This window comes from Pithys albifrons, chromosome Z, assembly GCF_047495875.1.
Source record: "Pithys albifrons albifrons isolate INPA30051 chromosome Z, PitAlb_v1, whole genome shotgun sequence".
NCBI classification, from domain to species: domain Eukaryota; kingdom Metazoa; phylum Chordata; class Aves; order Passeriformes; family Thamnophilidae; genus Pithys; species Pithys albifrons.
The window spans coordinates 12,612,978-12,629,316 of record NC_092497.1 but is presented as its reverse complement, the minus strand read 5'-3'; the positions used below and the strand labels follow the sequence as shown (position 1 = coordinate 12,629,316).

At 36.8% G+C, this 16,339-nt stretch overlaps 1 protein-coding gene across 2 annotated transcripts in view; it reads left to right on the top strand.

Moving 5' to 3' along the window:
- Positions 1-14,347, top strand: part of RANBP3L (RAN binding protein 3 like) — a 34,207-nt gene extending 19,860 nt beyond the window's left edge. For both annotated transcript variants that reach the window (XM_071581387.1, XM_071581386.1), the window contains 6 exons: positions 778-877; positions 1,953-2,083; positions 3,006-3,126; positions 3,702-3,844; positions 5,221-5,413; positions 11,975-14,347. In XM_071581387.1, the coding sequence (XP_071437488.1) occupies positions 778-877; positions 1,953-2,083; positions 3,006-3,126; positions 3,702-3,844; positions 5,221-5,413; positions 11,975-12,018 (732 nt within the window). In that variant the 3' untranslated portion in view covers positions 12,019-14,347. The remainder of the gene's footprint in view (positions 1-777; positions 878-1,952; positions 2,084-3,005; positions 3,127-3,701; positions 3,845-5,220; positions 5,414-11,974) is intronic.
- Positions 14,348-16,339: the final 1,992 nt, after the last annotated feature.

Sequence of the window (16,339 nt, the reverse complement as noted above, 5' to 3'; positions counted from 1 at the left end):
TTTAGGTCCTTTCCAACCTAGGACATTCTATGATTCTGTGGCGAATAAGTATGAGGGGAAAATTGGACACCCACCCTGGACAGTATCCTTGTTAAAGCATGTTGTTCATGCTTGTGAGACAGTATAGTGGATTAAGTCCTGAGGGCAACAGGACTAAAAGGGAGTTCCCAAGCTGAGGACTGCACCATTGATAAATGGAATTGGAATTCAGTTTGCAACAGAAGTAGAATGCAAACAGGATCATATCTACCAGTGAAAAAGGTTAGCAACCACAGGTCAGAGTTATGACTTTTTAAAATTATTTAGTTATAAGGTAGGAATTGAGCCACTAAACATTGTCAGGAGCCATAATTATTCATTCAGACATGGCTAAGAACCTTCATCTGTAAAAAATGAAAGGTGATGGAAATTTTTAATTTCTCTGAGGTTAAGTTTGTGTTTTCTGGGAGTTTTACACTACTCTTTTGGGACATAAGTGCTTGAACTGGAAATTAGCTGGTATTTAACATCTAAATTCTTCAGTGGATTTAAATCCTAGTCCAGGATCCATACAAAGAGGCCATTCTTGGTGGAAGAATGATGTACTGATTTTATGATAATGAAATTACTTCCACTAGAGACTGAAATTGTATCATCTGGGCAATTTTTTTCTCCGATGATATTAAAATTGCTAATCTTCAGTTAGCATGCATTAAATGATTCAGTGTTCTATTTGGTAGGAAGTAGCATACCTGTTTTATTTTTATAGGAATTCTTATTTCTGCTATGTTTTTCTAGAGTCCTGGGAAGGATCCCAAGCTGTGTAATGAAGCTGATTTATACAAAGGAGCGAAAACATCCATGTACATAGGATCTTCTCATGTCAGTTCACAAAAAAGTAAGCATACTCAGCAAATGAGTAGAGTTAGCTTTATTATTATGTTTCACTGTATTTTAGATGATGTCAAATGAGTGGTGGTCATTAATTTTCATCTGTTCTCCAATTATTGAGTCATTAGTACACTTGCAGTATGTGCCAAAATCTGTGTTCAGAAATCAGCAACAGTTTATACTTTGTGAGCTGGACTAAATTCAGAATGCATGATCTATGTTACTTAGAAAATGATAGAGTTTTACAGATTATTATTAGTTAGTACAGATTATTATTTATTGTTTAAAAAATTGCATGGAACTTTATGAATGTCTTTTGGACCACATTTTTGAGTTACAGTTTTCAGCTGTCTGCTGCTTGTATTTTTGCAACTGCTCATACAAATTACTTTGTTCTTTTGGATCCTAGTTGTAGGACTGAAAGACTTGTACAGGCAGATTTCAGGGGTTGTTTGTGACCCTGGTATGAGTTTTCTACTAGGCTGGGAGGGAATCCCAGGGAGGCCCCTCTCTTGAACCCTCTAGCAAATTTTTGCATCCCTCTTTACTAATGGATGTATTGGATCGTCTGATTTCATGTGTTCTTACAAGTTGATAAAAAAAAAAGCCTGTGGAAAATGTGTATAGATTATGCAGACATACAAAATTTTTTAACAATCTTGTTCCTGTCAAACCTTGTCCTTCTGTGTTCCTGTGAAATGTTCATTGTTTATGTATTTCTATTCTGAATATAGGAACATGTGGCTTTTCTTATGTATTAAACTAGAAAGCAATATAACAGACCAGTTTAATTTGGAAAATCATCCTCTCATTATTTAGGCTTTGTTTCTCCTTGTTTCCCTAGGGACAAAGCTCTGCAACTGCAGACAGCCCTGTTCAATTCAGAATGAGCATGTTTCATGAGACATTTTGTGTTCCAACCTTTTTCTTTTTCTCTTCACTGGAGAAAAACTTACTAGTAACACTAAATAATGTCAGATACCATAAGTATTACTGAAGTCACAGGGCATCCTGTGTGCTAGTTTTGTTATCTTAAAAATATTCCCTGTACAGAAAGGATTTCCTATTTTTTTTTCCTACAGAAAGAGCTTTGTTGAGAAATGCAACACTAATTGAATCAGCAGCTGCTTTTATTTCCAAGCCAGTGGAGAAAATCCTGTTAGATAAAGTTGAAGTTATAACTGGAGAAGAAGCAGAACACAATGTATTACAGGTGTGTATTTCATATAGCTGTGATGGTGAGCAGTGTTGTTATTCAAAAGAACATCTAGATCTATTACAGATTTCAGCAGTCTGAAAATAACTGGAGTTAATATTTTAAATTTTCACTTTTTTTTAAGGTTATCCATTTTCCTGTAAGCTGGTATTTTCTTTTTCATCATATATTTTTTCTTTTTATAGTCACTTTCAGTAAGTGAATGCTTCAGAATTTCATTCTATGGGGGTATTTTACAAGCATCTACTCAGTATACCAGCAGTAACTAAAGCTTCAAAATTGGAAATGATTTGAGTAAAGATGGGTTTTATCACAAAACGTTTTTTGGGGAAAAGCCATGTGTTTTTAAAGTAACTTGCTTTATAGTTCGTCTAAAATATCAGTTATCTTTCTAACCTGACAGGACATATCTTGCTATTCTTCAAAATACTGTTCTCTCAGAAGACAGCAATGTTGTACATGATCTAAAAAATCTTAGTGTTATTTTATGTTTGAATAATTCTTCTATCTTTCCAGAATATGGAAGTTTTACTCTCTTTGGAGCAGTAGTCTTCTAGTAGTGGTACTGGTATCCTGGGCTGCAAAGTGTTTGTAATGATTGAGGGAGTAAGATTGTAGAACACTTGCACCAAATTCAGCTGTGTTGGTGGATACCACAGATGAAGAATTAATGAAGATGAAGTAATTGAAAAAGTAGACAGGAATTCATGCTGAATGTTTTCCATGGTGAGCAAAAGGTTTAGCACAGATCTAGGAGCCATTTCATTTTAAGTATTAATGGTGATATATTTATATATCCATCTTTGTATATATCCATATGGATGTATTAAAAGCCATATCAAAAGTTTAAAACCATAAAGTTTTAGAACCAATAAAACCAGTATTGCTTGGCAATTTTCATCAAGTATTTCTCTTTCAGATCAACTGCAAGCTCTTTGTATTTAATAAACTTTCTTTAACCTGGACTGAAAGAGGCAGGGGATCCCTGAGGCTCAATGACACTTCAAGCAATAGATGTGGAATGTTGCAGTCAAGGCTAAGTAAGAATTAAATAATGAGGTACCCCACACATAAAATACCAAGTAGTCTGTACTATTCCTGACCAGAATAAGTTAATTTCAGAACATTTAAAACTCAGTCGCTAGTTTAATTTAAGTCCAGTTGCTGAGAATCTTGTCATTTGATAAAATTTGCTGTATTACTGACTGAGGCACTGGGCATTTTTCACTTGGTTTATACAACAATGCTTACTTACATACATTGTTAGGTTCTGTCTGCTTCTACTACAGTGTGTCTTCAGCTCAGTCACCAGTCTGACAGCAGCACTGTTTCAAGAGAGTTGTGGAATATTGTTTTTACAATACTGTCATTTTTTTGTACTGTATTGCACAGTTTCAGCCAATTATTTATTTCTCTTTTATGGTAGATGTATTGAAATAAACTGATATATCCAGGTATTTTAAAAAACCCCAACAAAACAAATCTCACTATCTCAGGTTTTTAGACCAAATTATTAACTAATGAAAATATTAGTTGTATACAAATGCTAGAGAAAATTGCTGCAGTAAAATTAAGATGGTTCCAATGTTTTATCATATAAACCTTCTTATTTCAGTTATGCGAAATCAAGGCAGCTTGAGACTGATTCTCAACACCCGGCTCTGGGAACAAATGGTTATAAAAAGAGCGAACAGAAAGAGCCTGTGCTTCACTGCAACAGACCAAGAGGACCACTCTGTTCAAGTGTTTCTAACTCAGGTAAGCAGGAAATAAAAACTCCACCCAAATCACCATTTCATCTAGGATCCTGAAGGCTTGCTGAAGGTGAGTTTTAACAAGTGGCCTTCATGCTCTGCTTAGTTTAACTATTACATACCTTTTATTACAGAATGTGTTAGAAGTTCTATCCCTTGGTATTTCAAAAAACTTGATGTGATGATGCGATATGGCCTGAGGACAGACGTGTTCAGTCTGTGGTTCACAAGCACTGATGCAGAGGCTATCATTCCAGTAATATGCAGCAATTACTCTGTTTTACAAAAGAATACTCCAAGAATTTCTGCACAGGTAGTTACAAGTTCCTAAGTTACTCTGGTAAAAGGCAGCAGTTTTCTGCCATGGTTCTCAACATAGTGGTTGCAATGATCCCTCCAGTGCTGGACCTCCATTTGTCAGCTCAGAAGAACATAGTATTTGCAATGTCACCATGTGTAAGATAATAGTCTTGGGAACCCTGTTTTTTCTCCAGTCAGGGCTAAGCTGGGGAGGAAAATGGTGGACTTATTTGCAAATAAATAGCATATGTTCTAGATTAGAAAGTGATAGCATCCACATGAGTTAAACAATGTTTACAGTTTCCCCAGTAGACCTTTCTAGGAAGAATTCAGCTTCTGATGCAAGAAAAATAAATCATCATTTCCAGGAAGCGTAACCTGCCATTGACAAGCAAAACACACACTGTATATGCAGCCACTCAAAGTCTGTCACTTCCAAACTGGGGTTGTCTTAACTGTGGCAGGGCTGGAGTGCTCATCTGCAGGTGAGAATTATAAACATCCTGATTTCCAGAGGTGCTGCACAGTTTTTCTAGTATATAGCAGTAAACATGCCACAAATTCTGTCCTGGCAGTTTTTGCAGTAAAAATGGACATGTATGAGGAAACCAAGAGGTATGACAGTTGTTTGGGTGTGGCAAGGGTTGCAAGAAGCTGCTTCTCTAATCACTGAAATGGCTGTTATCCATCACTATAGTATCCAGCTGGTGACTGTATGTATTAATATTTCAATGCTCTCCTATTTCTAGAATCATACTCAGGAATTGTCTGAAATACCACATACTCCATGCAAACTGAACCATTTTTCAGGGAAAATAATTTTGAAATATATGGGTTTTGAAACTACAGAGAAAACAATCAACAGCTACATATTATAGCAGTCAGACCACTTAAAGAAATTTGACATTATTTCTATTTAAATTTACATTTGGATATTAAGTGTGAATCTGAAATGGATGGTTTGATTAAAAAGGACAAAATACAACTTCATTATTTTTTAAAATTTCTCAATCAGCTCTTCTGTGAAAAATAGAGATTTTACTCAGTTAGTTTGGACTGTATGCATTTTATGTTCTGCAGGCAGGCTCAAAAGACACTGAAGACCTGTATGCAGCAATACATCATCGACTCGTGGCATTGCGAAGCTTCGCTGAGCAAGAGCCAGATGCTAATCAAGTAGACACTGAGCCAGAAATAGTTTTTCAGCCATTAAATTGTGATAGCGATGACGAAGATGATGAAAAAATAATGCAAGCGAGCAGCAGTGGATCTGGTAAGCAGAAGTTTTCATGGAAACGCTGTAATCTTTTCAAGGTATTTCCTTAAAACAATAAAAATTGGACCTTTTGTTTTTCATGCTGACTGTAACTTTCATCTGTTATAGACAACCCTTTCTCAGGTAGAACAGGATAATTCATTTTGGTATTTTGACTTACTACTATGAAAATGTAAGGTTTTGCCAGCTTGAGTATCTACATATATTTAGAGCAGTGGAATACTCTTTTGACAAAAGGCTGTGACTTAAGAAATTTTAGTATTATCAAACTCTATCTAAATGTTTCTTCAGTATATTTCAGTAGAAATTACTAGAGATGTTGAGATACCAGTTTTTCCTTGAGTAAATGAAAGATGAGTCCATTCACCTCAATGCTTAAGTTGTTACTAACAGACTGAAGCACAATGGGTTTACTAAGATATTTGTTATGTAGTGGTTAACTTCATTTAAAACACTTATTCTTGATCAGTTATAACCACTGCCTCACTAGGAAATCTGCAGTATTTACACACCAATTTTGCTGTCTTGCTTCAACATGACAAAAATGTAGGTTTCTCAAAGGGAAAAATTCCACTAAAACAAGGTAAGATATAAGATATTAATGACTTATTCCATCTGTTAATACAGGTCACGACAGGGCTGGGGTCACATTTTGAGAGGGCAAGGCAGAAGCAGCTGTTCGACTTCAAAGTTCTTCTATTTTAGCAACAGACAAGTCACATTTCTGGGGAAAATCACTTGCTTGTGTCAAACTGCTACAGTGGATACAGAAGCTGGCAATTATGTTTTGTTTTCTAACAGATGGACTAAATTAGGCATGTTTAAGTTGGTGGTCATAGCATTAGTTTCCCTCTGCAACTAGGTCCTTATATTTTAAACCTTCCTTTCAATAACTATTGAACAAGAATCAAGAATCAAGTTGTGTATATAGTAATGGCTGTAAGTACTGTTTCTGTAAGGAAATGAACTCAGAGTCACACCATGTGCCTGAGAGCATTGACCAAACACTTCTCGGACTCTGTCAGGCTCATGCTGTGACCACTTCCCTGGGGAGCCTGTTCAGTGCCCAACCACCCTCTGGGTGGAAAGTCTTTTCCTGATATCCAACCTAAACCTTCCTCCAACTCAGCTTCACTCTGTTCCCATGGGTCCTGCCACTTGTCACCACAGAGAGAAGAGATCAGTGTATGCCCCTTCTCCTCAGAAGGAAGTTGTAACTGCAGTGAGGTCTCCCCTCAGTCCCCTCTTCTCTGGGCTGAACAGACGAAATGCCCACAACTGCTCCTCATATGGCTTCCCCTCGAGGCCTTTCTCCATCTTAGTTGACCTCCTCCTGATACAATCCAATAGCTTTAGATTTTTTTATACTGTGGAGCCCCAAACTGCACACAATATTCAGGGTGAGGCCAGCCCAGTGCAGAGCAGAGCAGGACAATCCCCTCCCTCCCCCGGCTGGTGATGCTGTGCCTGGTGCCCCCCAGGACAGGATTGGCCCTCCTGGCTGCCAGAGCACTGCCAACTCATGTTCAACTTGCCATCTGCCAGGACCCCCAAGACTCTTTCTGCAATCTGTTTAATCAAATAGGCTGCAGTTTAATGCTTGTTCCCATTATTGATTGTTGTTTAACTACATTCCGGTAGATTCAGTGCTCCAAACAAAGCATGATGCTCTTAGACACCATTTTTCTCAAAAATACCTTTTCTCTATGTAGGAAATGGGAAACCTGTTGACTCAGAGAACTCACTAGATTGCTCTCAAATAACCAGATATTCCCTCTGTAATTCCTAAGTAGTCTGTACTGAATTTTTGTGAAGAGTTTCTGATAACTTGGAAACTCTGGAGACAGCTTGACTCCTTTATTGATGATAAGAACTCTTTGTTCTTCTGGGGAAAAAAAATAAAAAAAAGAGGGAAAAGGGAATGTCAAAGTGATGTAGGAGCACAGATTTGCAGATTGAATATTTATTTTGGTTTGCAGAGACTTCTGATACAAATATTCAGATGACATTCATCAGACAGGCTCTGAAGTGTGTCAAGTGCTCTTTATTTTTGACCTTTTAGTTTAAGCATTTGTCCTTTATTTATGTCCAGTTACTGACAGCAGTTCTAACAATCTCTTTCAAGTGCTTTTTTAATGGCTTCTAGCATATCCTGCTTATCTTAATCACTTCTATTATTCTCAGATCCTCAGTTACTGGTACCCAAGCCATATTTTACCTTCAGACATTCACATCTTACATATGCCTGTCCCTGAAACTGCTATTTCCAAAAAAACCCATGAAAAATAAGCCTCATGCGTTTTGAACAGGATGAGGTCAGTTTTAAATGTCAGCATAGAAATGTCCATTTGGATGCAAGAGAACAGATTCTGTATATTTAAGAGCATTTGTTTAAATCTTTAGGTTTCATGCTTTCATTTTCATTGAAGTGTGTATATGCATGTCATTTTTACTGATGTAACTCTGTTTCAGAGATTACTTCTCCTTAAGAGTACATAAGAAAAATAAGTCCTCAGTGATTGTTTCTTTACGAGAAATACAAGAATTTAGAAAGTATTGCCTGCATTTTATTTTATTTCATTCCATTCTATCTGTTTTGTCTCAAAATCCCAAATGCTAGTTTTCTGAATACAGCAATTTCCTTTTTGTTAAACTGAACTCACAGAGTTCCCTAGGTGATGCTATGTATTTCATGACACTATAAAATACATGAAAAAATAGGTAATTATCTTTATAATAATTAGTGCTCGAGACTGAAGAAGAAAGCAAGTAGTATGGTGTACATAGTAAGTGAAGCATCGTAGACATTGAAGTGATTTGGTATGTTTGCAAGACTTTGTTGTAAGATTTTTTTACACAAAATTATTCAATATAACATCTACAGGATGTTAATGCTAGGGAAATGTGTAAGACAGTAGAGATATTTTCATAATTTTACAAATTCAGTATAGATATGTATTCCCATGTTTTTTAAATTCTTAGTTGAATTGCATTACATTCAGTAGAGATATTGATTTCATAAACTCCATAAAGAATAAGTTGCAGTGCCTGCTATTTTTAGCTGATCATATTTTACCAGTTGTAGCTTAAATATTTTTAGCCACAAATTGCTCTGTAAATCTAAGCAGAAAAAACCAAAACAATTAATCTTTACATTGATTTTGAGAGTGGATGGAACCAATAAGTCTCTGGAAAGTATCTTTTCCGTCTGCCTGCAAAGTAAGCTGTGGAAATGAATTTAGACTAGACAGCAAACTTTTAGACTGACCGAAGTCAAGTAAATCTCTTGTTCCATTTCTTTCATTGCTAACTCATCTCTACTAGTTAGTGTAACTATGTTTGCCTCCGGTTGTCTTTGTAGTGTCTCGGTGAGGGGAGTTCATCAGAATTCTTTATTCCACATTTGAAATTTTTTTCACTATTTAATTTAACAAATAAAGCAAGAAAAATGCTGATATGACCCTGATTGGACCAAGAGTGGTCCTTTCCCTTCTGAGGGAAAGGCCAGAAGGAAAATCTCCCCTTTAATTTTTGCTCTCTTTGGACATTCCTTGCTGTGTGGTAGATCCACTTCAACAAGTAAAACAGAGAATTACCCTTAGCCAGGCATGTGGAATAATCTAGTAAGGGAGCATGGTCTCCTGGTAGGCAAGCAGTGGAACCTGAGCCCTGTGGGTAAAGATGACGTACCAGCTCTGTGTCCTGATTCAAAGAAATTCACTCAACATTGAAGCTGATCAATTAAGTCACATTTCTTTTTATTCAGTGCTGGAGGTTTACTGGAGATAATCCTCCATAAGTACTTCTGGTGGAATTACAAAACCAAAACCCTTATATTTTCAAAGGTTATTACACATTCATGCTACATCCCGCCTTTCCACGCCTTGTTGCTATATAGGTCCTCTGTTTGTATTCCATAAAAATGCTTTGTGTGATGTATCCTTTCATTATGGATGAATTACTTCCCAGTCTTGAATGTCAAATGCTGGTTAATTGTCAGTTTGAAGAGATACATCCTATCTACTTGCAAAAATTTCATTCTTTTCTTAGTCCATCTTCACTTGCAAAAGGTATATCCCTTATCTAAAGGTTAGAAAATGCTCAGCAAGTTAAGCAAAAATGCAAGGCTCTTACTACATTAGAAGTAAACATGACTTTTGCATAAAATAATTCTACATTAGTTCTTTAATAACTATTTTCTATTTAAGTGTTAGTTTATCAAAATCTTAAAAATTAAACCCTTAAAGGAAAAACTTACACACACTAATAAATCCAGGCTTAATTGGGAATGTACACGATCTAGCAGCTTTTACAATATACAGTATCTATCAACTCTCTTTCAGTCCTGGGTATGTTCTGTAACGAGAACCATAATGTCAGACTTCTCACCACCCCCGCCAACTTTGCTACTGTATCTGAACCATCAGCTTGGGACTTTCTGTATGTTAGCAGACCCATGTCAGTGAGCTGTAGGAAGTCTTCTGACTCCTGTTTTTTAGGCACCATGACTTCAGGCAGTTACAAATTCAGCCTGTAGGACTACCGAGTTGCACTGCTAATGTGTGTAAATTCATTATACAATTATTGGATAGACAGTTCTGCAGTGCAGACACTGTGCAACCCTTGCAGCATGCTCATCTCTTTCCACTGGCAGCACAAACACAGAACCTATGTCAGGCTCAGAAAATCATCCTGCCAGAGCATGGATTTCTTAGGGCCACAAAACCTAAGCGTGCCATTGGTAGCAGTGATTAGAAGTCACTACTGAGACCCATGAGTGACTGAGGTGTCTCTGAAACTTACTCACTGCTTCTGATACATTTTTCTGTTTTCTTCATAAACAGGAGGAAATTCTGTCCTTCTACCAAGGAACACATTTTGCTTACATTTAGAAACGGTTCCATCATGTTCAGTAAAATTAGCAGAAGGCTCTTAAAGTCCAACTCCATTAATTTTTAGAAAGAAAAATTACTCCTTGAAAGACACAAGGCATTTCTTTCACAGAGTATGAAATGTCAGTCACAGTAGTAGCATAGCATGGGTAGGAGTGGTTCCTATGATTTCCATCCTTTGTCCTTTTCTGATTTTGTAGGAATTTAACTGCATCCCAGAGTGGGAACAAAGAAACAGGGAAAGTACTTGTGAGGTACAAGAATGACAGTGTCACTAGGCAGAGAAAAGTCTTATGTATTACTCCTTATACTGCACTTCACCAATCTTATATCGTATCCTAACTAAATTCTCATTGAGGGATCCTAACTTTATCCTGACTGAGAAATCTTCTCTTTTGATTGAGATGTCCTCTCTGGAATTTTCTCTTGGAAGTTATTAGAGTGAATTCAGAGATTCTGGACTCTGTGACTAGGGTCAGTCCCATGAAGTCTCCCCATACAAAACCATAGACCTTAAGAGAAAATCATAGAATGGAAAGACATAGAGCGTGTCCTGAGTGCATCTGCAAAGAATTCCATGGATTTTGGAGACTACTAGTGTTAAGAGCCAGTAGTCTCTTATACCATAGAAATGCAAATGCATTTGTAGACATGCAAATGTTTCATTTTGGAGATATTTTCTAGGCCATTACACATGCACTTCCCATCTCAGCTTCATTAGGACTCTGTCCTCTGCTGGGGTTTATCAAGACTTAAAATGTTACAAGAGCTTTCTTTTTATTTTTAAGTCAAATTCTTTTAAAATTCTTAAAAGAACAAGTGTTCAGCAACACCACAGTAAACTCCTGAAAAACTGCTATCTTTGACACTTCTTGTCAATTTAATTTAAATTCTTATCAATTGTTAAGGTTTCCAAATCATAAATCTAATACACACATACCTCATAGTGATTAAAACTGAGGAAAAGTTAGGAATTAACTTCTTTGTTGGAGTTTCTGTTATTCTTTCCAGAAGGAATCAATAACATCCAAAGCAGAGAAGAAAAGAAAACTTTGTGATTGGCCTTAAATGCTGCCATATCAAGAAAGAGAAGAGAGAAAATCAGATTTAATATTCTGACAAATACAGGCTTTCATTCCATCTGTAAACAGTTTAAAACTCTTAGTAAATAATTAGGGGTGGCCAGATGGCAGCAGCAATTTTTAAACAGGTACTGTGTCTGGCATTAGTCAGCTCTGTCTACTTTCTGCAGATGAGTCAAAATCAGAGATTACGCACCAAACCCACTTTATCATAACAAATGAGTTGTTTTACGATATATTGTATTTCTCACAGTTTTTTGAGCATCTGTAATGAATTCTTAAGACAGTGTTCCCTGTACAGAGCGAGATGATTTACATCCCAGGCATATTGCCCTACCTAGACATCAAATTCCTTAGTGCTCATGTGCTTCTCTTTATTGACATGGAGGGTCACAGGCTTCATTCACTATTCACATGATCAAATATTTGTGAGTAATCCTGTGTTATCTAGTTAGCTATTTACCTAAACCAGGAACTGATCACATCCAAACTTTAACCTACTGCTTAGGTATTATGAAATGCTAGATTGTTTCAAAACATGAATATGCTCAAATAAGTAAGATATTTTTTAAATTCTTTTTCAGATCATTCTGGATGGAACCGCAGGCAGTCTGTTGTCTGCTCATGACATCTCCCAGAGGTTACAACAGCTCAGTTGGGAACTCATATTCCCATAATGTCTAAGCTGACTCATCAGCCCTTGGAGGGAGGAAATCAGTTGTGTTCTACTTTATGACTTTTAAGTAAAGGTTAATTTTAGGGACAGCTTATGTTAACATACTAAAAAAGAATTTGAGGTGCACTATTGGGGATTACAGACAGCCTGCTTTGCACTGAGATGTGTATAACACCAAGGCTTCCAATAGTCAAGAACTGTTACAAATGCTTCTGATTTAAGAAATAAATATATTTAGATGCATTATTAGAGTAAGGAATTTTATATGGAATAAATGTTTATTCATCATATTGATGGATAATAAATACCATATAAGTATGAAATGATTATAATAATATATGTGAACAGATATTTGTTACTTTTCATTGGTTATTTAAAAGATACATTTGAAAAGCTTTAAATTGGGCTTCACTGAAAACATTTATTTAAAATTGTGTGGTAACATTCAGTATCCTGTTTGTAAGTACATACAAGCAAAACTGGGAATGGCAGTTTAGCATGACCAAGGCCTATAGAAATCAGCCTTCATACAAGGGGATTTTCTTCATGGGTGTTTTGGAAATATCTGGAATTGTAAACTGGCTGTAGAATTTTGTCCAAGGGCAAAGAACCATGACCTGCCTTTACAGCCATAAGCAACTGAAGAATTCACCATGAAGAACTGTAAGCCAGTTCTAGGGGGCATATGAACTTTAAAATGTAAAAGTGTATGTGCTTGCACTTGTGAACACCTTTCTAGTTGCACAAAACCAGCACTTGCGCTATTGTCAATTTGATATACACAAATGAATGCATGCACAGGATACCTGCACAGAAAATTCCCTTAAATGTATGAGATAGCTGAGATTACTTTTGCCTTAGCTGTAGCTATCCTTAAACAGCATCATTCATCGATATAGATAAATGTTGTGTGTCCCAATGTGTGCAATAAACTCAACAGTACCCAAGACACAATTGCTGTATAGAAGTGAATTAAGATTTTGAGGATCCTTCATAAGCCCATGCACGGTAAGAGACATCACTTATGCTCTGTTTTTTCATTCTGTTAAAAGATAAAGAAAATATGCCTAGAATGTCTCTACTGCAGCTCTCTGCTGCCTTGTATATTGTTTGTTATCCTCAGAGCTGAAACAAAGTTCTGAAATATCTCAAGTCCTTTTAATTAAAGTAATTGTAATGATTTCTCAATGTGAAAAACTGCATCACACCTGAAGAGTCAAATTACAATTTAGTTTTCCTATCTGAACATATGATATAAGTTGGAACAGTAAGTTCTTCCTGAATTCCCAGTGCCCTGTCAAGATTGGCATCCAGATGAAGCAGAACTAGTGTCTGAATTACACTAAATCCTAAATGGCCTGTCAAAATTAGCACTTGTCTGACATTGATTTAGCATCTGGATGACAGTAAACTTAAGTGGAACTTGATTTCTGCCTTGAGGAAAAGGGAAGTGCTTCACAGCAGAGCCCTTGTGTCTAATAGGGAAGGTCAATCTGCCAATAAACAAAAATGTTTTTTCCATAACTAGCTGTACATTGTGCCCTTTTTTATCAGTTGCACTCCTGGCCACAACCATATTTACATCACTGACCTTCATATTTCATTGCTGCAACTCATCCTGAGGAACAAAGCTCCGTGTTATAAAAACTCGTGCAGTTGTAAAACACAGCAGCCCCATGTATTTAGCAACAGGTCACGGTGATAACTTTGCCCTGGAGCTCAACTGGCTATGCACTGAATGCAGAGTTTGATTTCAAAGTCTGTCCTGATAATCAAAGCCACTGTGAAACAGGATTTAAGCACTTGAATGTCATGATATCCCTCTAAATTCTACTACAGCTGTAAAGTCCTTGGCAAATAAAGGAGTGGTCCAGGGTAGGCATAACAGAACTTTTGCAAACATGGGACTTAAACTTTGCAATGTGCTCCCACAGCATAAGGAACAAGGCTTATAAATAAACTCTTTTTTGATCTGCCTCTTCCCAAGATCGTTACACATATACACACAAACATGCACAGTCATGTGCACACACACTCAAACATGAAGCGACATCTCCTAAAAGCTAAGGAGGAAGAGAGATTTAAGTATTTTTAAAAGACTGGATTCTGTGGTAGTGGAGGACAAATTACTTCTCTTGATATCCTAATTATTTATTCTCTTTGGTCTCACTGCACTAAACTTTATTGTTTCTCAAGACTGAAGGTATGCTATTATGTACTATATTAACTTGGTTTTAAAAATGTAGTTTGTCATTTTGTGATAGCTGAAGCAATTTATATGCCTGGAAAATAAACAATTTTCTTACTGTTTTAATTTTTGTGTTAGTAGTCTTATTTACAGCCCCGTTGGAACTTCCTCCAGACAGTTCCTTCCTGCTTCTGAACAAGCTGCAGCATTTTTTGGGAGAGAAGAAATAAACCACGGATGGATGGTACCTGGGATTACTGTGGCCTGAAGAGGGCCAAAGTCCATATGGAATTAGGCACCATTAATTTTTTTCCCCCAGATAAATGTTATTTATTTATTTCTAACAAACCCCTGAAATTAATTTATGTACATAAAGGATGCAGAACTGGAAGATGTCGTGTATTTATGCAATAGTAATTTTCAAAGGGAGGGAAAATAACAATTCCTATAATAATTATATATATATATATATGCAAATATTTGCAACCAAGATTGTGAATTTCTAGCAAAATCTATTTAGATGGAATAGCCTGAATGTCTTACTTTATGTTCTAGAGGTTTTTCTATCTCTTCATAAATCTTGTCCCTCCGGTTTATATGTCATGCTCTTTAGTGACCTCTGAATTAGTTTTAGCAAACTCTATGAAGTCAAGAGTTGGTAATGCCTCTGTTGAATGAATGAGTACAGGGAAAACCTCTAGCACATTTGATACTGCTTTCAGTGCTAGTGACAGCTGGTATGACATGGACAGGGAGGGAAAGAGCATCCTCTTTTTCCTAGTTGGGTTTTAAAGGGCTTACCACTGGGGCATGCTGGCAGGAAAACTGAGAAAAACCATACATGGCCCATTTAACAGCAGTTGTCTGTCTGAAAAGTGGAGAGTCCCGAGTTGTCTTTCACAAACGCTAAAGCTGCTCTTGCAGAACAATTTCTCTATAGCTGTTTGAGCATATTCAACTTATTTCTGAAATGTTGAAGTCAACAGTATTAGTCCACTTCAGTGATGATGTACTTTGCTATGCATAAGCAAAGAGTAGGAAGGAAAGCAGAAAAGTAAATCTATGATAATTAAAACATGTTCTAATGAAAGTGTGGACAAGAAAGCTTGCTCCTCTCATTGGTTTTGTGTAAAAAAATGTCAACAATTTGCATTCATAAGAATAATTGCACTTGCTTTGCTTTTTTCTGAAGCTTCTTCCTTGATTTTGTAATTTGAAATTTATGAAACAAATTCAACTGTGTAATCACTGATGAGGGTACATACACACATTGCGAGCAAAATGCAAATGCACGTAGATAGAATCTGGGATCAGAAGTTCTATCAAACCACAACTGCTAATGTGTTCATCTACATGCCTTGTAAGACTGTCATGTCACATGAGTGACATGTGTCTAAGCATTAGTCTGGAGTTTTCCTCTGGATTGTCAGAATTAACAGCTGTGGTCAGCTGGGCTCAAAATCCGAGGACTTGGTTTATGAAATGATACAGTGATGGTGTGTTTACCTCTTCCTCTGTGAATGCAGCTGATAGCATTACCATTTTAAACACAAAGATACCACTATCATTTTCAGGTACCAGGAGCACTTAGGGTCACATAAAGAAAGTCTAGAGAATGCAAATCACTGGATCAGTTAATTCTATACTGGTTATTAATCAAACTGTCATAAGCAGACATTATTCACAGCCTTCAATAAGGAGTAGAAATGAACAGTTGTCCTAGATTGCAACTGCACTAGAAGCAGTATGTACATCCTTTTGGGTGGAAATATGGTAGATTTGGAGATTGCCTTATATAAAACTGCTGGTACAGCTGAGCAATTGCCAGTTTGCTGCTAGTGTGATGCCGTGAGTGAACCCAAAAACAGGACTCGGAGCCAAGTTAATGTGGGATAAGATAAAAAGGTACATTCTTTAATGTCCAGGCTTAGGGCTTTTAGGAATACATGATGACATCTTCTTCCCGAACACTGATTTCCATGGCTTTTATAATATTGCCCCTCCGATCATTACTTTACACGTTTCTCAGTCCTGCCCCTGGTCCTGCCCCAGGACTTGAGCCTGGGGGGTGGATGAGACCCTCTG